Here is a 23,889-nt window from a genome sequence, read left to right on the forward strand (position 1 = left end):
CCTGCCTCTGTCTCCTGAGTGCTGGAATTAAAGGCATGTGCCACCACAGCCCAGCTTAGAGATACCATTTAAATGGATTTTGATGACTAAGGGTAGATTAAAAAGCTTTCAAAAGAAAGGCTTAGAAAGTCACTATCACCAGGGAGCTTCCTTTGATTCACCTTAGCATCAAGAAAACTTTTATCATATTAAGTAAAAAAATAAGGAAGAAAAGAATTAATGTGGAAATAGCAACTTACGATGATCAATGAATAAGGACTTTACAGTACTTGGCAGCAAAAAAAATGGATATATTTATTGCAACAAATTATAGTTAAATCATATGAAAAATCTGCTTTTCTATTTGAACAATTGTAGTTTAAAAGAACCTGTAATTCAGAAAAATCAAACAATAACTGGAGATACACCAGCCTGTCACTGACACCCATCTGATACTCCAGTTTCAGGGCATTCCCTGACCTCTTCAGACCTATGTGAGAAACAGGAATGCACACATGCACACGTGGTGGCACAACATTTGGACATATAAAAGAAGAATTTTTTTAAAAAGAAGAAAAATCATCTTTAAAAAAATAGGGTTCTGCTTTGACCACAGGATTTTCAGCACACTGATTGTTCTATTATCAGAACTGATTTGTACCAAAGGAGTAATTGTGGGATAAACATTTATCACAAACTTCTGAACAATCAGGAAGACTGGTTCATATATCCATAACAGGACTGAGGTAGATGAGATGGTGAAGTCCACCCTGTAAATGGCCACAAAGAAAACTACCAGCAGCAAGATGGTATGCGTGGCTCTTTTCTCAGGGGAATGTCTCAGGCGGCTGATGCTATGAAGATGCTTGCATTGCCTCTGATGTCTGAACAAGATAATCACCATGTATGTGCTTGTGGTCAGCATGACTCTTACAAGAAACACACCTCTGGAAGATGTCACTGCTAAAATCAGTCCCCTGCTGATATAGTTCATAGGGAAGATGGAGCAGAATTTAGTGACCTTCATCTGACTGGTCGCACTCACATTGGTAACACCACCAACATTGAAGAACATTCTACTACTGAGGGACAATTGAAAGACCAACTATATAAGGAAGAAATAATCATGTATTTTTTTAGTTTATGTTTATGTTTAAATTTTGTTAACAGATAAGTACTGGGACTGATAGTGACAGCCTGGGACACACTCAGAAGGCAGATGATGCACATGGAGAGGCCTTTCATCACCCTGTGTATGTAAAAAATTGCCTTACATTTGAAGTCATTCTTAATATCCAGTGACTCAAATATGTCTGTAAGACAAAAGTCTCCTCCAGTGAAGAACATCATTATGTGAATGAAGGACAGTTGACAGGAGATCAGGTCCATGGGCTTATATCTGTGATCTGTGATCTACAATTATGCAGGTATAGATAAAGAAGAAACATATTGGCTAAGACTCCAAGCCCTGCTTGGAAATAAAGGATATTGTCTAATGAGGACATTATAGAGGTGGCTTCATCTTCAGACCATAGTGTAGGAATATATCTAATATCTGAAAAAATAGATTATACATCAAATTTTCAATTAACTGAACAATATATAACCATTCTATTTTTCCTACTAATTCTTTCTTAATAATTTATTTAATTTTGTTTTGTTCACTGGTATAAGGATAGCAACCTGTTGGAACTGGAATTGGAGGCAGTTGTGAGCTGCCATGTAGGTGCTAGGAATCTACTCCTGGTGCTTTGGAAGAGCAGACAATTCTCTTAACCACTGAACCATCACTCCAGCTCATCCCTACTAATACTTGATTAACCTGTCTCTTGAATGTTTGATGTTCCAGACTTTACATCACAGCCTATATTTATATATATATTCCACATGTCTCCTGTATATATAGCATATTATAGATAATAAATGAATTCACAGTCAAATATATACACAGTTCACACTACGTTTGCCTATATTGCACCTGAGTCATGTCTTAGAAATCCTAACTATTGATTTACATTGTCTCATTTTATACTTAACACCTAACACAGAAGTGAAGAGCACACAATGCTAATAACATTTACACAACTGAACAAAGCTATGTAAGTCTTGGGGGGGGGGGAATCAGAGAAGAAATACGATAAAGCCAGATGAGTCAGTCTCATATTCTACTATTTTACTATGCTATTTTACAATGCTGTATATGGCAACTATGCAGGAATTCAACTCATAATTTTAATCTCACTGTTTTAATAATCTTTTTATGTCATTTTTTCCATGAAATCTGACATCTTCAGAATCTAGAATTGGAGATGTAGATACAGTTGGAGACCATTACTTTACATTCCACACTCTATTAATTGTATAACCAATTTGGTTATAAATGGTCCTAGATGGATTACCATTCAGTTCCTGTTTCTATCTCATTTAAACCTTCTGTAAACTCTAATTTAGGATGAAAGAACTAACTCCTCTCTATCAACACAAATACTATTTTTTTCCTTTTCTGAGGGAGGGAAGTAAATCATCAACAGTATTATTCCTGATGTCTTTTTTAGCCATCAATATTGTTATTTTAACTAACAACCTCCTTCTTCTGTATTTCCCTCCCTCCTCCATGCCTAAGGAGCCCTGTGTTCCCATTTCCCTGATCACATACTTATACACAGCTGTTCTGCTCTCTATTGTTCCCACTATATCTGCTATCCTGGCAATGGTCCTGTTTTGCTTTCTTGGTTCCTGTAGTTACTACAGGCTACATGATCCTATCTGAAGGATCTGGAAATGACAGCCTCCAACAAGAGAGAACACGTGACAATAAGACAAGTACTATTTTCTACACATTATGAAGAACATGAACTCGCTGAAGAGTACCTTCATAGAACATAGAGATGCTCTTTGTAATTTTCCATTTAAAAGAGATTCTGTCAAAAAAAATGGGGAAAATGGTTAAGTAAGCAAGAGATAACATTTTCTGTCTATGTTTTTAAAGTTATGAAATTCCAGGCTTAATAGAATTCCTGTGTGGGACAGTCTGAGCTTCTGGACCAATTGGTATCAGAAGTTCTCTATAACACCGTCCTTAAAGCTGTCCTTTTTCGATGGTAACAGCAATAGATATATGAGGTAAAATAGTTAAATGAGGTCTTCAAAAATCTCAGAGATCTACAGAATATGGAATTTAAAGATGTTTTTATGATTCTAAAGATTCTTTGACCAGAAGACAAGTTAACAACTACAACACCCAGCCTACCTCAAAGAATAAGATGAGCACCAGAGTACATGTTTGACCACATCCCCTGGAGGGGGAGACCTGGTGGCACTCAGAGGAAGGATAGCAAGTTACCAAAAAGAGACTTGATACCTTATGAGCATATACAGTGGAGGAAATCCCCCTCAGAAACAGTCATAGGGGAGGGGAATAAGGGGAAAATGGGAGGGAGGGAAGAATGGGAGGATACAAGGGATAAGATAACCATTGAGATGTAACAAGAATACATTAATAACAAAATTTTTAAATTGCTGATAAAAAAAGAATAAGACGAGCATCAAAGAACCTCCTTATGGAGTTGGCTTCAAATGTGGCAAACCTACCACTGGGGAAAATGTCTTGTTTCTGCCACAGACAGAATTCTGCCTAAAAGGGGCAAGTTTAGATGCAGGCAACGTCAACAGCCAAACACTGCCAAGACGGTAAACAAGTCCACAATAGTTCCTGCCTTGCAACTATGTTTGTCAGATATATTGGGCCAGAATGCTAAAGATGATGCTTCAACATTATAGAGAGTGTTAAGTGACTATTCAGGCTGTAAACTGTCTCTGTCATTTTTTTCATTTTGGAAGCTGCTAAACTGCACTTTGGGTTCACTCAAGTATTTCAGTTTTATATCTTCTCAAGTCTCTGATGGGTTTGAAGATCACATAGTTTATTCTTTCGGTTAATCTTAGTAGGTTAAGGATTAAGATGATTTTAGATCAAGATAGATATTTTAAGTTAGTAGATATGAGATATGATAGATATTAATCTCCATTCTGAAACTTAGACCCGATGACATAGGAAAGATGTTTACTTCAAGTTTGCCAAATACAAATAGCCAACTCACTATGAATATAATGTTTATATAATTCCTGAATGTCTCTTTGTTCTTCCTCATGGATATGGTATATTTTAATAATGTGTAATAATATAAATGTATATTTTAAAGAGAAAAATAATTCAAAAATTAAATAAAAGTAAAAATAATTAATAATAAAAAGAGATTCTGTCCCATGCAGTGGAAAACAAGGTCTCCAGGGTTATCATATATCACCAGCACCAAACACTTTTACAGTTTCACTCAACAGTCTTACCTTTGGTCCTTATGTAGGTTATTTTGCCCAATAATACAGGATCAATTTTTTTAATTTTATTGATTTATTCATATTACATCTCAATGGTTATCCCATCCCTTGTATCCTCCCATTCCTCCCTCCCTCACATTTTCCCCTTACTCCCCTCTCCTATGACTGTGGCTAGGGCGAATTCCTCCCCCTGTATATGCTCATAGGGTATCAAGTCTCTTCTTGGTAGCCTGCTATTCTTCCTCTGAGTGCCACCAGGTGTCCCCATCCAGGGGATGCGGTCAACTATGGGGACAGGAACAATTTATAATTGAATTAATTTAATTGAGTAATTTAAAATCAGCTTTGTGATAGAGACATAGAATATGACTATACTGACTCAGATTTTTGTGAGAAAAATTGTTCACTTGAGTATTTCCATAAATATAGATGTATACATGCATGTATGTATAAAAATTAATGAACAAGTTAGTGGAATCGACCATCCTATAACATTGCCATGAATGTGACATGATAAATGACATATTATATATTTACCTTTTTTTGCACCTAAAGAGCTTAATCTAGTAGAGGATATGGGCTGGAAAAATGGACCAGTGGTTAAGAGCACTTTTAACTCCTGTGAAGGACCTAGGTTATATTCCCAGCAAAGGCATGATGGCTTGTAACAAACTGTAACCCTAGTTCTGAGTGACCCATTGCCCTCTCTGACATAGCATGCTGGTTTTACACAGAAATGCATGCAAGTAAAACACTCATATATGTAAAGTAAAAGTAAATAACTCTAAGTAAATAAAGTCTTCTTGATAATCCTTAATACAAGCCTTGTCTCCAACTTCAAAGAATAGTAGCTTTATCCAATTTTAAAGTTGCAGATGCACACCATATCTCTGTGATGATTTTCCTTAACTATACATCTATAATTTATTAATATAACACATGTAATATTATTAATATAAAAAGATGGTAGCATAAGGCAAAAAAGAGTAACACACACACACACACACACACACACACACACACACACACACACATATATATATATATATATATATATATATATATATATATATATATATTTCCCCAAAGGTAAGTTCTTCAAAGTTTCTACTTTGAGTCCATTGCTCTGTAAATGTTCATCACATACAAAAACTGACATAGCTTGCAATTCATTAAGTTGCATCATCTTCTGGGGCTCAGGGAAGCTGAGACTGGATGGGAAAAGGTACTACCTACAAAGGCTACAGAGTTGTTAACATATGTGTGCACTGAGAAAAGCCATTTGTTTGGTTTTTTACTTTTAGTGCTGATGACTTTCACATTAGTTTATATTGTAATTTTAGTTATAAGTACTAAAACCTAAAGTGTATCCACAAACATTCATAATAGTGGAGAAGCCATCACTATTAAATTAGCCCAGATAAAGTCTAAGCAGTGTGCAGTCAGCTATCTGAAGAGACCTGCAACACAAGAGACCAAGAGCTGCTTTGTGCATAGCTCTATGTTCTCCCAAGAAAAATCATTTTACCCCTTTATTATCACAGTTTGGATTCTAGAACAGTCTTGTTTTATGAACTTTGGACATGTTTGCCTTCCTCTTTGTGGAGATTAAGTAATCTAAAGACATGCAAATATGCTACATAAAAAGTATCATATTCATTTTAAGATTTACCATTAGTGAGTCATTACCTGAAAGCTGTATGACCACTCAGAGAACGTAAATGAGTATTGTGTTGCTTGCTCTGCTATCCACAGAGAGCAACAAGAGTAAGTCTTCAGGAACTCAGGAGGTGAAGACCTTAGCCACCCAAGCTAGTTGTCTGGATCCCTTTATAAAGGAGATGATGGCTGCCAGAATAAATATTGATCACTTACTGATAAGGTATTAATTCATAACTATTTGCTATACTCTTAAGTAATTTAAATGCATTGATTGTTCTGTGGAAACTGAGGTTAGAGAGGGTGTAACTAAAAGCCCACAGACACTGACTAGAATATTACAATCTTACACTTACTAACCAGCTCCCCTGAGATGAAGCAGCAGCAGAAGTGTCATAGTGAGACTGTGGGGAAAAAATCACACCCAGGATTTGGTCACAAGTTCCATGAAAATGTTCATTGGCAGTGAATAATATTTTTCTCTTAACAAATAAAATGGTTGCTCAATATTATATCTGTAACAAGGTTACAAGGTTCAATTTAGAAAGCTTCAAATGTTAAAAACTAGTTATTTTAATTTAAACATACAAATACCTACTAAAAATTATCCAGTTTATATTTTGGTAAGAAAATTTAGAGCCAGGCGGTGGTGGTGCACACCTTTAATCTCAGCACTCAGGAGGCAGAGTCAGGGAGATCGCTGTGAATTCGAGGCCAGCCTGGTCTATAAAGTGAGTCCAGGACAGCCAAGGCCACAAAGAGAAACCCTGTCTCAAAAACTCAAAAGAAAAAAAGAAAAAAGAAAGAAAATTTAACATGGATTTAATAAAGAAATGAGGTGACATTTACACATACTTTTGAAATGCCAAGAAAAGATCTACTTAGTTAGAAATCATTGCAATAGAATAAACAAATCTACCTAAATTTTTACAAAAACTCGTTATACAACGTAAAATAATGCTTTATGTTTTACTAGGCCATGAGTAGAAACTTCTCTAGAATTCCTAAGTGTATATAGAGTTACCAGAATTGAAAATAACTGATAAACAATCAATAAGTTAAATTTTGTTGTATGCTCTGATCTTGTTTCATTTAATAAAATGCATACAGACAATTAACTTAAGAAAATTAGTAAAACATGAAAATAAAAAATTTCAAATAGACCTTAATTTGTAAGTGGTCTACGGCAAACAAAGAAATGTCTGGTTTTCTTTCTTTTTCCCATTCTATGGTATTTAAGGTACTTTGTTACAGGGGTGGAAGACTAACACAGTTAGTAACACCTAGGTGGAATTATAATACTAGAATAATTACAGTACAGAAAAGAATACATACTCAGGTATGCAGGTTTAACTATTCCATCTACAACTAGTTTTCATACATATATCAGTGTCAAATTGACAGTTTCAATATATCTTCATTCAATATATAGTACCCATTGATGATATTCACCAGGTTAGCCTGTCCCCTTGCACTCTCTAGGCAGTCTTCTGCTAGGCCCTGTCCTTTTTGCAATAGCCACCCTTCTACTATAATTTATATTATAATAAGAAGTCATATTACATAAAATCTATGTTCTTTAGTAAATCCTTACACTTACACTTTTATACTTTTATATCTATAAGAATCTACTCTGAAGGGAAAGGAACCCATTCTTTCATAGGTATTGATAAATGCAGGAGAACAATTGAGAAAGAGAAACATTCAAGGCTTATGTGAAAACCTCTACCTCTACCCCGACATCCCTCCTAAAGTAATATCATAAAAAGACAGCCATCACAGAGAATTCTAAAATCTTTATAGAAACACTGAAATGTATCTCTAAACAATTGTTGGATTCTCACAGGGTTTCAGGTGGAGAAGAAGCCATATCTTCTTAGGAGGCTAGCCAATGGGTATGTGACCATGCTCCAGTGTGTATATGGACAATACAAAATGAACTTTGTTTTTAGATGGGAAGAGGTCTATTTCAAGATGAAATTATACCACTATTGGACATATATCCAGTGGACACTTCATCCTACTATAGATGCACTGCATATTCATAATATCCAATAATTGAAAACAACATAGATGTCAATCGGAATATGAATGAGTAAGGAAAATATGATAAACTTACATAATGGAAAAATATCTAGACAAAAAAGTAATAAAATTTGCATATAAAAAGGTAAACATAAAAAACATCATTCTGATTGATGTACCACAGACCCAGAAAGACATAGTGGTATCTGATTGCTTAATTATGAATTTTGCTATTAAGACATGGATAAGCAAGCTATAATCCATATCACTACAGAGATTAGGTATTGAGCAATGGAAAGAAGAGAAAAATGATGTCCCTAAAAGAGAAAATAGAATAAATGGAATAAAATGGAGTTTCAAATGGGAAGAGGGAAGAATGTAAAGAAAGTGAATGCAGGGAGGAACAGCCAAAATAAAGGGAACAACTAAGGGATCATATGGAAACGTAATACAATAGAGCTTCCTAAAATATATACATACACAGAGGCCATCTAAATGAAGTCACCAAATAACATGAGAGGCAGAACCCCAAATGAAATCTCTATTCACTAAATGAAGCTTCCAGTACCAAGAATCTGTTAAATCTAATTGAGTTGTTGGCCAAAAAAAATTTCCATGGAACATCCAAACTACCAAGGGTATTGTCACCATTTTTTCTGCTCTCCACAAACTGCTGTAAGACACTATTCCCAAAGATAACAGTTAAATAATTCATTGGACATGAAGAATTTCAGATGGACACTATCTAGAGCCTTCATCACTATGGATCAGAGTTCCTGGTATTGGACAGTACAAGGCACACTACATAAGAAAAACATTAAACACCAACCCAGCTAAAAAACACTTTGGTCTAAAATGGTGACCTGCTTGCAAGATTTACTGGTGCAATACTGGCACATAGCTACTGGGAGTAACCAACTAATAACTGATTTGATTTAAGGCAAATACTTTATGAGATGGAAAACCTACCCAACACGTCTCTGGTGATCAAGAACCTGAGACTAGATGGGCCAGGGATTAAGAAGAAAACAAAATTCTGAAATTTTGCTAAAAGAATGTAGCAATAAAGTGACTCCTCTTGACATTCTGATGGACTCACAGAGAGAAGTCTGGCTCAGACATTATCAGAGAAGCTTTGCCAAGCAGCAGAAGGGGACAGATACAGAGATCCACAGCTAGAAAACATGAAGAAAATAAAAAACCTTGCAACCTTTATCCCTAAATGGGATGTCTCCAACAAATTCATCCTCTGGGCCCCAGAGAGAATTCTTTTCAGAAGATTTTAGAAAGACTACAAGAGCCAGACTGGATATAGGCCATGAAGGAAACAAGGCCTTCTAAAAACAGCAAAACAGATACACATATAAGATCGGAGGCTGTGATACAATGCACAGGGCCACACAGGTCTGCACCAGATGGGAGGCAGCAGCAGAAATAGTGGATGCATGCCCCCATCCCTAATTAGAAGCCAACTCCATTTGATATCCAGTTGGAAATTAAAAATTCATTTTCTCCTAGGGAATCTCATTTGGGTAAATATATTACTCTTAAGGGTAGGCCTCATGCCCTCCAGAAGATGCCCAACAACAACAACAGAAAGGAGCTCAATGCAATCCTTATAGGATTTTTGTATCTATTACAATTGATTTGTGTCTTTATGGATACCTGTGTTCAACTTGGGAGTTAACTGTGCTTTTTCTCTGACTCTATTTGTTCTATTTGTTTTATCCTATTCTGGTTTTGCTTATTTTGTTTTATCTTATTGTGGTTTATTTTATTATTACTTAGAGGCCTGTTTGTTTCCTAAGGAGAGACAGAAAAGGTGTGGATCTGGTTGGGAGAGGAGATGACTAGGGGTAGGGAAATCCCTAATCAAAATAATTCTATAAAAAATTTTGTCAATAAAAACATAATTTTTAAATGGTGGGATATGGAGGGGAACACTTAACACAAACACACAAGCATACAAAACACATATTCATATAAAACACATTGTACATCATGTATGTGTATACAAACAATTTTTATTTACCAATAACAGTTCACTAAATGTAGATGAAATGCAAGAAACAGGCATATGAAAATTTTATATATGATTTGGGTCAGTGTAAAAAGTTTACATTCACATTGTGTTTATGATCCAGAGAAACTTTAATTAATAAACAGAACTAAAGATACAATTTACACCACTTTTTATGACCAAGAGTAGATTAAAATGTTTTCAAAAGAAGGCTTACAATGTCAATATTAGCAGGGGGCATCTTTTAATTCATCTTAGCATCAAGAACATTTTTATTGTATTAAGTAAACTATAGAGAGTAGAAAATTTAATGTGGAAAAAGCAACATACAATGTATAATGAATAAGAACTTTATAGTACTTGGCAGCAAAATGGAATGGATATATTCATTGCCTCAAATTTTAGTTAAATAATACGAAGAATTTGCTTTGCTATTTGAACAATTGAAATTCAGGAAGAAGCTGTAATTTAGAAAAACAAACAATAACTGTGGCTACACCAGCCTGTCACTGAAACCCATCTGATACTCCAGTTTCAGGGGGTTCCAGGACCTCTTCAGACCTATATGAGGAACCAGGAATGCACACATGAAAACATTCAAGGACCAGGAATGCACACATGGCTACATGCTAGCACAACACTTGTACATATAAATAAAATTAAAAGAATTGTTTTTTAAAAGAAGACAAAAAAATCACCTTTTTTTAAAAATCTGGTTCCTCTTTGACCACAGATTTTTCAGTACATTGATTATTCTGTTATCAGAACTGATTTGTACCAAAGGAGTAATTGTGGGATAAATATTCATCACAAACTTCTGAACAGACAGGATGACTGGGTCATACATCCATAAGAGGACTGAGGTGCATGAGATGATGAAGTCCACCCAGTAAATAGCCACAAAGAAAACCACCAGCAGCAAGATGGTCTGGGTGGCCCTTTTCTCAGGGGATGCTCTCAGGTGGCTGATGCTATGAAGATGCTTGCATTGCCTCTGATGTCTGAACAAGAGAATCATCATGTATGTGCTTGTGGTCAGCATGACTCCTACAAGAAACACATCTCTGGATGTTGCCACTGTTAAAAGAAATCCTCTGATGATGTAGTTCATGGGGAAGAGGGAGCAGGATTTAAAGACTTTCATCTGATTGGTCTCACTCACATTAGTAAAACCACCAACATAGAAGATCCATCTACTGCTGAAGGACAAATTGAAAGACCAAATATATAAGGAAGCATTAATAATGTGTTTTTTCAGTTTATGTTTATATTTTGCTAACAAAGCAGTACTGGGACTGATAGTGACAGCCTGGAACACACTCAGGAGGCAGGTGATGCAGATAGAGAGGCCTCTCATCACCCTGTGTATGTAAAAAGTTGCCTTACATTTGAAGTCATTCTTAACATTCAGTGACTCAAATATGTCGGCAAGCCAAATTTCCCCTGCAGTGAGGAACATCATTATGTGAATAAAGGTCAGTTGACAGGAGATAAGGTCCATGGGCTTATATCTGTGGTCTAAGATTATGCAGATATAGAAAATAATAAGAAATATATTGGCTAAGACTCCAAACCCACTTTGGAAATAAAGGATGTTCTCTAATGAGGACATTACTGAGTGGCTTCCTCTTCAGATCATAGTATAGGAATATTTCTTATGTCTAAAAAAATATATTATACATCAAATATGCAATTAACTGGATAGTATGTGTATATCACTATTCTATTTTTTCCTACTAATTCTTTTTTAATAATTAATTTTATTTTGTGCATTGGTATAACGATATTAAATCTGATGAAACTGGAGTAACAGACATTTGTGAGCTGCTATGTGGGTGCTGGGAATCTAAACCTGGTCCTCTGAAAGAGTAAACAATGCTCTTAAACACTGAGCCATCACTTCAGCCAATCCCCATTAATTCTTGATTAACCTATCTGGAACTTTTGATGTTCCAGACTGTATGTCATTCACTACATTTCCATAAATACTCCATGTATCTCCTGTGCATATAGCATATTGTAGATAATAAATGCATTCAAAGTCAAATCTATACACCTTTCACACTTTGTTTCCCTATATTGCACCTGAGTCTCATGTCTTAGAAATCCAACCCTTTTTATTTAGATTGTCTCATTGTATACTTAACACCTAAGACAGTAGTGATGAGCACAGAATGTTAATAACATTTATACAACTGAACAAACTATGTAAGTCTTGTAGAGGAAATCACACGAAAGAAATACAAAAACATCAGGTGGGTCAGTCTCATATACTACTGTTTACTATGCTCTGTATTGCAACTATCTATGATTTCAACTCATAATTTTAATGCAATCACAGTGATAGTTGATTACAATCTCAATACTTTATTCATCTGTTTATATTTCTTTTTCCATGAAATCTGACATCCTCGGAATCTAGAATGGAAGATATAGAAACAATTGGTGACCATTACTTTTCTTTCCACAACCTATTAAAAGGTTATAACCATTATGGTTATAAATGGACCTAGATGGATCCACATTCAGTTCCTGTTCATATCCCATGTAAACTCACTATGAACTCTAATTTAAGATTAAAAACTAAAACTAACTCCTAGCTATCAAGACATACACTGTTTTTTCCTTTTTGTGCATGAGGAAAGGAAATCATTAACAGTATTATTCCTTACATCTTTTTTAGCCATCCATATTGTTATTTTACCTAACTTCCTCCTTTTTCTGTATTTACGTTCCTCACACTTACCTAAGAACCCACACATTTTCCATTTTCCCTATCTGATCAAGCAACCATCAAAGAAAATGCTAAATCTGAAAAATTCCTGACTCAAAACATCCAAGAAATCAAGGACAACATGAAAAGATGAAACCTGAGAATAATAGGCATTTAGGAAAAACAAGACACCCAACTCCAAGGCCTAGAAAATACCTTCAATAAAATCATAGAGGAAAATTCCCCAAATTTAAAGAAGGAGATGCATAGAAACATACAAGTGCCCTACAAAACCCCAAATAGAATAAACCAGAAAAGAAAATCTTCCCACCACATAATAATAATAACACAAAATATACAGAACAAAGAAAAATTTTTAACGTGGCAAGAGTAAAAGGCTGAGTAACATGCAATGGCAAACCTATCAGAATTACACCCGACTTCTTAGCAGAGACCATAAAAACCACAAGGGCCTGAACAGAGGTCATGCAAACCCTAAGAGACCACAGATGACACACCAGACTACTATATCCAGTGAAACTATCAATAACCATTGCGGGAGAAAACAAAATACACTATGACAAAAACAAATTCAAACAGTTTCTTTTCATAAAACCACTTTTCAGAAGTTAGTAGAAGGAAAACTCCACTCCAATAAGACAAGTCACAACCAAAACTACACAGGAAATAGATAACTACACCATCACAAAACCACAACCACACAAACTCTCTAATGTAACCAACATCAAAAATTAAAGGACTTAGCAGTCACCTGTCATTAATATATCTCAACATCAATTGGCTCAATTCTCCAATGAAAAGAAATAGACTAACTGAATGAATGCATAAACTAGATTCAATGTTCTTCTGCATTCAAGAAACACATTTCATCCACAAGGGCAGACATTACCTCAGGCTAAAAGCCTGGAAAAAATAGTCCAAGCAAACAGTCTCAAGAAGCAAGCTGGTTAACCACTTTAATATCTAATAAAATAGACTTTCAACCAAAATTAATCAAAAGGAATGAGGAAGGACACTTCGTACTGATCAAAGAGACCTGGTGGCACTCAGAGGAAGGACAGCAGGTTACCAGGAAGAGACTTGATACCCTATGAGCATATACAGGGGGAGGTAATCCCCCTCAGGAACAGTCATAGGGGAGGGGGATAAGGGAAAAATGGGAGGGAGGGAAGAATGGGAAGATACAAGGGATGGGATAACCATTGAGATGTAACAAGAATAAATTAATTTAAAAAAAGGGAAATAAAGGTAAAATCAGCCAAGTTGACATCACAGTTCTGAACAGCTATGCTCCAAATACAAGGGCACCCACATTTGTACAAGAACTATTAACAAAGCTTAAACCACACATCAATTCCTCACACATTAATAATGAGAGACTTCAACATCCCACTTTCACTGAAGGGTAGGTCATCGAAACAGAAACTAAGCTGAGAAATAACATCATTAACCAAAGTCATGAATCAAATGGATCTAACAGATATTTATAGAACTTTTCACCCAAACACAAAGGATTATAATTTCTTCTTATCATGCCATGGAGCCTTCTCCAAAACTGGTCACATAGGTCACAAAGCAGCCTCAACAGATACAAGAAGATTGAAATAATATTCTGTATCCAATCAGATCACCATGGTGGAAGGTGGCATTTCAACAACAATAGAAATAACAAAAAGCCTACAGACACATGAAAACCAAACAGTTCTCTACTTAATGACACCTGGGTTAGGGAAGAAATCAAGAAGCAATAAAAGGACTTCCTGAAATTCAGTGAAAATGAAGGAACAACATACCTAAATTTGTGGGACACATTGAAAGCGATGCTAAAAGGAAAATTCATACCACAAAGTGCTTTAAAAGAAATTGGAAACATCTCACATAAGGAATTTAATGACACATCTGGAATCCCTAGGTAAAAAAGAAGCAGAAACATTCAAGAGGAGTAGAAGTCTGGAAATAATCAAACTCAGGACTGAAATCAATAAATTAGAAACAAATTGAACAAAACAAAGATTCAACAAAATGAGGACTGGTTCTTTAAGAAAATCAACAAAACAGATGAACACTTAGCCAAACTAACTAAAAGACGGAGAGAAACCATCCAAATCAGCCAAATCAGAAATGAAAAGGGAGACATAACAACAAACACTGAACAAATACAAAGAATCATAAGACTGTACTTTAAAGGAATATATGCCACAAAATTTTAAAATCTAAGAGAAATGGAACATTTTCTTGATCAATTCCACTTGCCAAGAGTGAATAAAGATCACATAAACAAACTAAATAGTCCTATTTCTCCTGTAGAAATAGAAGCAGTCATTGATAGTCTCCCAACCTTTAAAAGGAGAGGGCCAGATGGTTTCAGCACAGAATTCTACCAGACCGTCAAAGAACAGCTAACACTGATACTCTTCAAGCTACTCCAAAAGATAGAAATGGATGGAACATTACCAAATTCATTCTATGAGGCCACATTCACATTGATATGTAAGACCCAACAAAAAAAGAGAATTTTAGACCAATTTCTCTTATGAACATTGATGCAAAAATACTCACAAAACGAATACAAAAACATATCAAAGAACTTATTCACCATGACTAAGTAGGCTCCATTCCAAGCATGCAGGGATGGTTTAATTTATGGATGCATCAATGCAATCCACCATATAAACAAACTGAAAGGAAAAACCACATGATCATTTCTTTAGATGCTGAAAACATTTGATAAAAATCCAAAACCCATTCATGTTTAAAGTTTTGGGAGATCGCAAATACAAGACGTGTACTTAAACATAATAAAGGCTATACACAGCAAGTCAATAGCCAACATCAATTTAAATGGAGAGAGACTCAAGGAAAGTACTCTAAAATCGGGGACCAGACAAGGCTGCCCAATATCTCCATATCTCTTAAATATATTTCTTCAAATTCTAGCCAGAGCAATAAGACAACAAAAGGAGATCAAGGGAACCCAAATGGGGAAGGAGGAAGTCAAAGTATCCCTAGTTGCAGATGGTATGATAGTGTGCATAAGTGACCCCCAAAATTCCACCTGAGAACTCCTACAGCTGATAAACTCCTTCAGCAAATTGGCTGGATACAAAATTAACTCAAAAAAGTAAGTAGCCTTCCTATATACAAATGACAAACATGCAGAGGAAGAAATTAGGAAAACTACACCCTTCACAATAGCCACAAGCAATATATAATATCTAGGAGTAACTCTACCCAAGCAAGTGAAGGACTTGTTTGAAAAAAACTTTAAATATCTGAAGAGAGAGATTGAGGATGACATCAGAAGATGGATAGATCTCCCTTGTTCGTGAATCAGAAGAATTAGAGTAGTAAAAATGGCCATCTTACCAAAAGCAATTCACAGATTCAATGCAATTCCTTTCAAAATACCCACAAAATATTTTAAAGACACTGAAAGATCAATTCTCAACTTCATATGGAAAAAACCAGAATAGCTAAAACAATCCTGTACAATAAAAGATCCTCCAGAGGAATCTCCATATCTGATCTCAAGCTGTACTATAGAGCAACAGTAATGAAACAGCATGGTACTGGCACAGCAATAGCTGGTTGACCAAAGGATTCAAATCAAAGACCCAGAAATGAATCCACCCACATATGGTCACTTGGTTTTTGACAAAGAAGCCAAATCTATTCAATGGAAAAAGAATAGCATTCAACAAATGGTGCTGGTCTAACTGGATGTCTCCATGTAGAAAAATGCAATTAGACCCACATTTGTCACCATGTACAAAATTCAACTCCAAATGGATTAAAGACATCAACATAAAACCAGAGATTCTAAATCAGTTAAAAGAAAAAGTAGGAAAGAGCATATTTTAACGAACAAATGTGTTTGTAACTATTATAGAACATGTTGAATATTTTACTTTAAATAATTGTATACTATTTGAGAATTGAAAATATTTTTCTCTCTGCAAACAAAATGGTTACTCAATATTGTATCGGTAACAATGATACAGGTTCAATTTAGAAAACTTAAAATGTTAAGCTGGGTTTGTTTTATTTTAAACATCCAAATACCTACTGAAAAATAACAGTTTACATTTTTGTAAGAAAATTTAACATGAATTTAATAAGGAAGTGAGGTGACATTTCCAGACACCTTTGAAATATCCAGAAACGATCTACTTAGTTAGAAATCATTGCAATACAATAAGCAAATCCATCTAAATTTTTACAAAAACTCATTGTACAATGTAAAAAATGTCTCATGTTTTACTAGGCCATGCGTGGAAACTTCTCTAAGAATTCCTAAGTATATATAGACTTACAAGAATTGAAAATAACTGATAAACACTAAATTACTTAATATTTGTTGTAGGTTCCTATCTTGTTTCACTTAATGAAATGCATACAACAAGTTAACTAAAGAAAATTAGTAAAACATGAACATTAAAAACAATTCATATATATCTTAATTTATAAGTGGACTACTGTAAGCCAATAAATGTCTGGTATTTCTTCTTTTTCTTTTTTTACCCCTCTAATGTATTTCATGTATTTTGTTACAGGGATAGAAGACTAACACAGTTGGCAATACATACATGGATCCATAGTCTTAGAATTACTAGAGTACACAAAAAAAATACATACTCAGGTATGCTGGTTTAAATATTCCATCTACGGCAACTTTTTACATATATATCAGTGTAAAAAATGATGGTTTCATTATATTTCATTCAATATATAATACTCATTGATGATCTTCATTCTGTTAGCCCGTCCTCTTGTTCTCTACCCAGCCTTCTGCTGGGCCCTGTCCTCTTTGCAATAGCCACCCTTCTACTGTAATATATATTATAATGAGAAATCACATTAATTGAAATCTATGTTCTTTAATAGATCCTTACACTGATACTTTTATGTCTATAAGCATCTGTTTTGTGATCATTATACTGTATGACTCAAAAATAATATTCAAAGCAAAGAATTCCCTAATCATTTATTACAGAAAACTCTGCTTTATTCTATCACCTACTTACAGCTCTCATTATTAATGAAGAGTAAAGGAGATGCTTACCTGGCTGGGTCTTTCACAAATATGCATTTAGAATGAGGCCCTAAAAAGTAGTTATATTATTAGCTCATCTCCCTCTAGATCCATAATGATCATGTCATCTGGAGAAGTCAATTCTGACATGCAGGTTGTTACAAAGTGGTACCATCAAATGGAAAAGTTAACTTCCTGAATTCCAGGAGAAGTGTGGAGTAGAAACAGCTGAGCTCTGGGTTTCCCATGTGTGAGTTATTTTTCCCAAGCATACCTGCCTGTGATGATTAACTGATTCTAGTATTGTGAACAAAACAAAAGTAAGAATAATAATATTCATTTAAAAGTAGTATAAAAACATTTCACATTCCCAAAGTTACACTTTCTGCTTCTAAAACATTTGTGGTGGCTTCCACACATACTTGACAGTGTCTTTAGGGACTTGGATAGAAACTAACAGCTATTTGCCTAAAATTAAGACAGCATTACAACCTTCAAACACATTTGTGTGTTTACCACACAGAAGTGAGGTAATATAACTCTATTATCAGTGGAAATCAGGCTGTGGGGTCAGGGAATGCAACATAGTTGGTAAAGTGCATGCTTAAAAAGTATTGTATATGCAGGATAAGTGAGGAATGAACACAGAAAAAAGACTGTAGGAAAATATGAGATGATAATAATTAAAATATTAAAGTACCCATAAGAACAACAAAAATCAACAACATGATGGACAGAACTAAAACACACCTTTTAATCAGGATTTAAACATAAATGCCCAAATGTCACAGACTAACTGAATGGATCAAGATAGAAATTCCATTTCTTTTGTACCTCCAAAAGATAGACCATACTTTTAAACATAGAAACCACCTTGGAGTTCAAAGATAAACAATCAAATACAACCAGTTACCGCCAAATAGAACCAATCCCAATCAAATACAAAAAAAAAAAAAAAACAGTGTCAATATCCTAACATCTGACAAAAGAGACTTTGAAGTAAGTCTAGTGAGGAGCAATAAAGTGGTACACTTCATTCTAATCAAGGAGCAATGACCAAAAGGGCATAACTACCCTAAGCAAATATGTAACAAACTAGAGACACCCAGTTTCTTGTAAAAAGAAATTTTACAACTAGATAAAGAGACACAGATTAACATCAAACCATTAACAGTAAGTGATATCAGTATCCAGTAAGAGGTATGCCCTATACCCATAAACATCTGTGAGAATGGGAGAATTAGGATAGTTGTCCTTCTCCTTAATCCTGAGTACATGGAATGGCCTACAAGGCTCTGTCCATATCTCTCCCTCTCTCTCTCTCTCTCTCTCTCTCTCTCTCTCTCTCTCTCTCTCTGTCTGTCTCGTGTGTGTGTGTGTGTGTGTGTGTGTGTGTGTGTGTGTGTGTGTGTGTGTAAGTTGTTTCTGGTTTCCTTGAAGACTCAGTTGTATCACGCTGATGTGTTTTATCTTGATACAAAGTATCAGATGTGAGAGTCTTTTTCCACAGCTAAAAACAGACACATGAAAAGGCACTGTGATATTTTTCTGGAAGCTGTCATGTTCAATGGGCATGAGTTTTGTCAGCTGTAAAGTACCAAACAGAACTTCACAGAAAATGACACAGCAATTTTGCAACACTTCCCTTAGTAATGGTTCACTGGTCTTTGCTTTTTCTACACTTCACAATCTGAGATAATCCTGGAAATGGAAACCCTAGAGAAGGGGAGAGGATTTGCAGTTACAAACAACAAAAACAGAAACAGAAGTACACACTAAACTCATTCTCTGAGGGCATAGTCACCTTGATACGTAAACACAGAAAGTCTCTACAAAGGAAGAGAATTTTAGACCAACTTATTTATGAAATTGATGCAAAAAATACTCAATAGGCAGATTTGGGCACAGGGGTCCCGCTCAAACTAAGGCACCAGCCAAGGACAATACAGGTGGTAAACTTTAAACCCCTACCCAGATCTAGACAATGGACAGAACACTCTCCACAGTAGAGTGGAGAGTGGGATATTACTTTCTCACATACTCTGGTGCCTCACCTTTGACCATGTCTCCTGGAGGGGGAGACCTGGTGGCACTCAGAGGAAGGACAGCAGGTTACCAAGAAGAGACTTGATACCCTATGAACATATACAGGGGGAGGTAATCCCCCTCAGGAACAGTCATAGGGGAGGGGAATAAGGGGAAAATGGGAGGGAGGGAAGAATGGGAGGATACAAGGGATGGGATAACCATTGAGATGTAACAAGAATAAATTAATAAAGGAGAAAAATACTCACAAAAAGAATATATCAAAAATATCATTTATCGTGACAAAGTAAGCTTCCATCCAGGTATGCAGGTGTGGTTCAATATACAGAAATACATTCATGTAATTCATCATATAAGCAAACTGAAAGGAAAAAACACAAGATTATCTCCTTAGGAGTTAAAAAATTATATGACAAAATCCCACACTTACTCATGTTAAAAGTCTTGAAGACAGAAAGGATAAAAGGCACATACCTCAACATAATAAAAGCAATATACAGAAAGCATATAGCCAACATCAAACTAAATGGAGAGAAACTTAAATCAATTCTACTGAAATCAGGGACAACACAAGGCTGTCCACTTCTCTGTTTATCTTCAATAGAGTACTTGAAGTCCTAGCTAGAACAATAAGACAACTAAAGGAGATCAAGGGGATACAATAGGAAAGGAAGAAGTCAAACAATCACTGTTCACAGATGACATGATAGTTATATATAAGTAGCCCAAAAAATTCTACCAAGGGACTCCTGCACCTGATAAATACTTTCAGCAAAGTGGCTTCATAAAAAAATTCAACTCAAAAGTATCATGAGCCCTCCTGTGTACAAATGATAAACAGGCTGAAAAGGAAGTTATGAAACTGCACCCTTCACAATAACTACAAATAATGTAAGTATCTTGGTGTAACTTTAACCAAGGAACTGAAAGACTTATATGAAAAAGACTTCAAGTCTCTAAAGAAAAAAAATTGAAGAAGATATCAAAAGATGAAAAGATCTCCCATGGTCATGGATCAGACAATTCAACATAGTAAAAATGGGCATCTTATCAAAGACAATTTATATATTCCATGCAATTCACATCAAACTTCCACGATAATTATTTACAGACCTTGAAAGATCAATTCTCAACCTCATATAGAAAAAATACAGAATAGCAAAAACAGTCCTGTACAATAAAAGATCTTCTGGAGGAATCTCCATCCTGGATCTGGAGCAGTACTATAGAGCAACAGTGATAAAAACAGCATTGTACTGACATGGAAATAGGTTGGTTGCTCAGTGGAATGGAATAGAAGACCTGAAAATAATCCACGCACCTATACGAATTTGATTTTTTACAAAGAAGCCACACCCATAAAATGGAAAACAATATAGAATCTTCAACAAATGGTGCTGGTCTAACTGGAGAGCTACATGTAGAAAAGGGCATATAGACCCAAATCTATCACCATGCCTGGTTAAACACATAACATCAAAACCAAAACAGACACTGTCGCACACAATCACCAGCTACTTCACAATAAAAAGATCCAATAAACATTGGCCACTAATATCTCTCAACGTCAGTGGCTTCAACTCCACAGTAAAAAGACACAGGCTAACAAAATGGATGCAAAAACAAGATGCATCATTCTGCTGCATTCAAGAAACACATCTCAGCAACAAAGATAAACATTACTTGAGAGTAAAGAGCTCAAAAAAGAATTTCCAAGCAAATAGACCCAAGAAGCAAGCAGGAGTAGCCATTCTAATATCTGATAAAGTAGACTTTCAATTAAAATTGATCAAGAAAGATAGAGAAGGACATTTCATTCCCACCAAAGGAAAAAAAATTCACCAAGAGAACATCACTATCCCGAATATCTATGCCCCAAATACTATGGATTCACATTCCTATAATAATTACAAGGCACATGCCTAAACATAGTAAAGGCAATATATAACAAGCCTATAGCCAACATCAAACAAAATAGAGAGAAACTTAAATCCATTACACTGAAATCAATGACACAACAAGGCAGTCCACTCTCTCCATTTCTCTTCAATATAGTACTTGAAGTTCTAGCTAGAGCAGTAAGCAAGCTCAAAGAGATCAAGGGGATACAAATAGGAAAGGAAGAAGTTAAAGTCTTATTATTCACAGATGCAACTATGTGCATTTTATTCATAATAGGCAGAATCTGGAAACAACCTAAATGTCCCTCAACCAAGGAATGGATAAAGAAATTGCAGTACATCTACACAATGGAAAATTACTCAGCTATTAAAAACAAAAAATTCTTGAAATTTTCAGGCAAATGGATGAAACTAGAAATAACCATCCTATGTTAGATAGCCCAGGCCCGAAAAGATATTCATGGTATATACACACCTATAAGTGGATTTTAGCACAACATACATGTCCTCCAAGAAACTCCACCCATTGGGATATAGGAATAGTTACCAAGACTCAGACCTAGACACTGTGCAGAGTGCAGAGAGTCGTAGGGTAGACTTGCCAGTCCACATAGGAAGAGGTTAAATCTAGTACAGAAGACACTGGATAAGCTTTGGTCACATGTTAGGGGACTAGGAAAGGGAGGGAAAGGTGATAAGGGAAGGAATAGGATTGGAAGGTGATGAAGGAGGGAGCTGCAATCAGGATGTAAAGAATTCAAAGTACAGGACAAGTAGGTAACTTATATTGCTAATCCCACTACATGGGAATAGCTCTGACACTGGCTGAGATATGAATGCCTATGCATAGACAAGGCCTCATGTTGGTCACAGATTCTCTATGACATCATTAGAGGCCAATCTTAGTATGGCATGAAGGGAGATTTACAGATGTCTTACTTCTGCTCATACAGTGAGCAGAGAACCAGCCTTAATTGCTTTGTACATCCTGCACACCTCATACAATTATAATGTTAGAACTGTATAAAGCATGTGATAAATTATGTTTTCAGAACAAAAGAACCAGACACTGATGCTGGATCAAACCTGACTGGATTCATTCCTCTCAGCATGCTGCCTGGTGACATCCTACATACTCCAGGTTCCAGCCCCAAGATCCTCAGTTGCTGTCATGCACTGTAATTGGACAGCATCCAGGGCAGCATTGTAGAAAACATCACTATGGATGCAAAATTTATATAACACCTAATTGTCTCATATATCTTCCAGTTGTGTGTAGCTTATTTTATTCATGTGTGGTAATGTAAATGTATATGTCAAAAATAATTAAGAAAAAATGTGAAATGAATAAATAAATTTAAAAAGAAAGGGAAAAATAGATCCAAAGATATAAAATATCTATAAACTGGCTTCTTCATATTACATGTTTTCACCCATGATAGAAGCAGAGAAAAAAATTTATGGTTCACATGTTTATTTCGAATGTGTATTTTTTCTTTTTTTAATTTTTATTAATTTATTCATATTACATCTCAGTTGTTAGCCCATCCCTTGTATCCTCCCATTCTTCCCTCCTTCCCACTTCCCTCCGTACTCCCTCCGTACTCCCTTCCCCTATGTCTGTGACTGAGGGGGACCTCCTCCCCCTGTATATGCTCATAGGGTATCAAGTCTCTTCTTGGTGACCTATTATCCTTCCTTTGTGTGCCACCAGGCATCCCCATCCAAGGGACATGGTCCAATATGGGGCACCAGAGTTTGTGTGAAAGTCAGATCTCCTTCTCCACTTAATGGTGGAGAATGTCCTGTCCATCGGCTAGACTGGGTAGGGGTTCGAAGTTTACTGTCTATATTTTCCTTGGCTGGTGCCATAGTTTGAGGAGGACCCTAGGGCCCAGACCCACCTGTAGTTTTCCAGGACCCTCTGGATCCTTCTATTTCCTCATTCTCCCAGGCTTCTCACACCTAAAGTCTCAATAGGATGTCCTCCCCTTCTACCCACTTTCCTGGTAGGTAAAGTTTTTCATGGGGACATACCCCTTGGACTAGTGTCTTGATATAAGTGAGTATATACCATTTGACTCTTTTTACTTCTGGGTGAACTAATTCCTTATGATAATTTCTAGTTCAATCCATTTGTCCACAAATTTTGGAA

General features: G+C 35.7%; 1 protein-coding gene and 1 pseudogene across 2 annotated transcripts; both read right to left on the bottom strand.

Annotated features, from left to right (window-relative positions):
- Window positions 1-469: 469 nt before the first annotated feature.
- LOC311599639 (putative vomeronasal receptor-like protein 4) lies at window positions 470-1,484 on the bottom strand (annotated as a pseudogene). The gene has a single exon. The product of its transcript is annotated as a putative vomeronasal receptor-like protein 4 (transcript).
- A 9,231-nt stretch (window positions 1,485-10,715) lies between these two features.
- LOC311599640 (vomeronasal type-1 receptor 90-like) lies at window positions 10,716-11,633 on the bottom strand (the record flags this gene model as incomplete). Its single annotated transcript, XM_084785664.1, has 1 exon — window positions 10,716-11,633. The coding sequence occupies one exon, from the start codon at window positions 11,631-11,633 to the stop codon at window positions 10,716-10,718; it is 918 nt and encodes a 305-aa protein (XP_084641790.1).
- Between the last annotated feature and the right edge of the window lie 12,256 nt (window positions 11,634-23,889).

This window comes from Acomys minous, assembly GCF_964271855.1.
Source record: "Acomys minous genome assembly, chromosome: 6".
Taxonomy (NCBI): Eukaryota; Metazoa; Chordata; class Mammalia; order Rodentia; family Muridae; genus Acomys; species Acomys minous.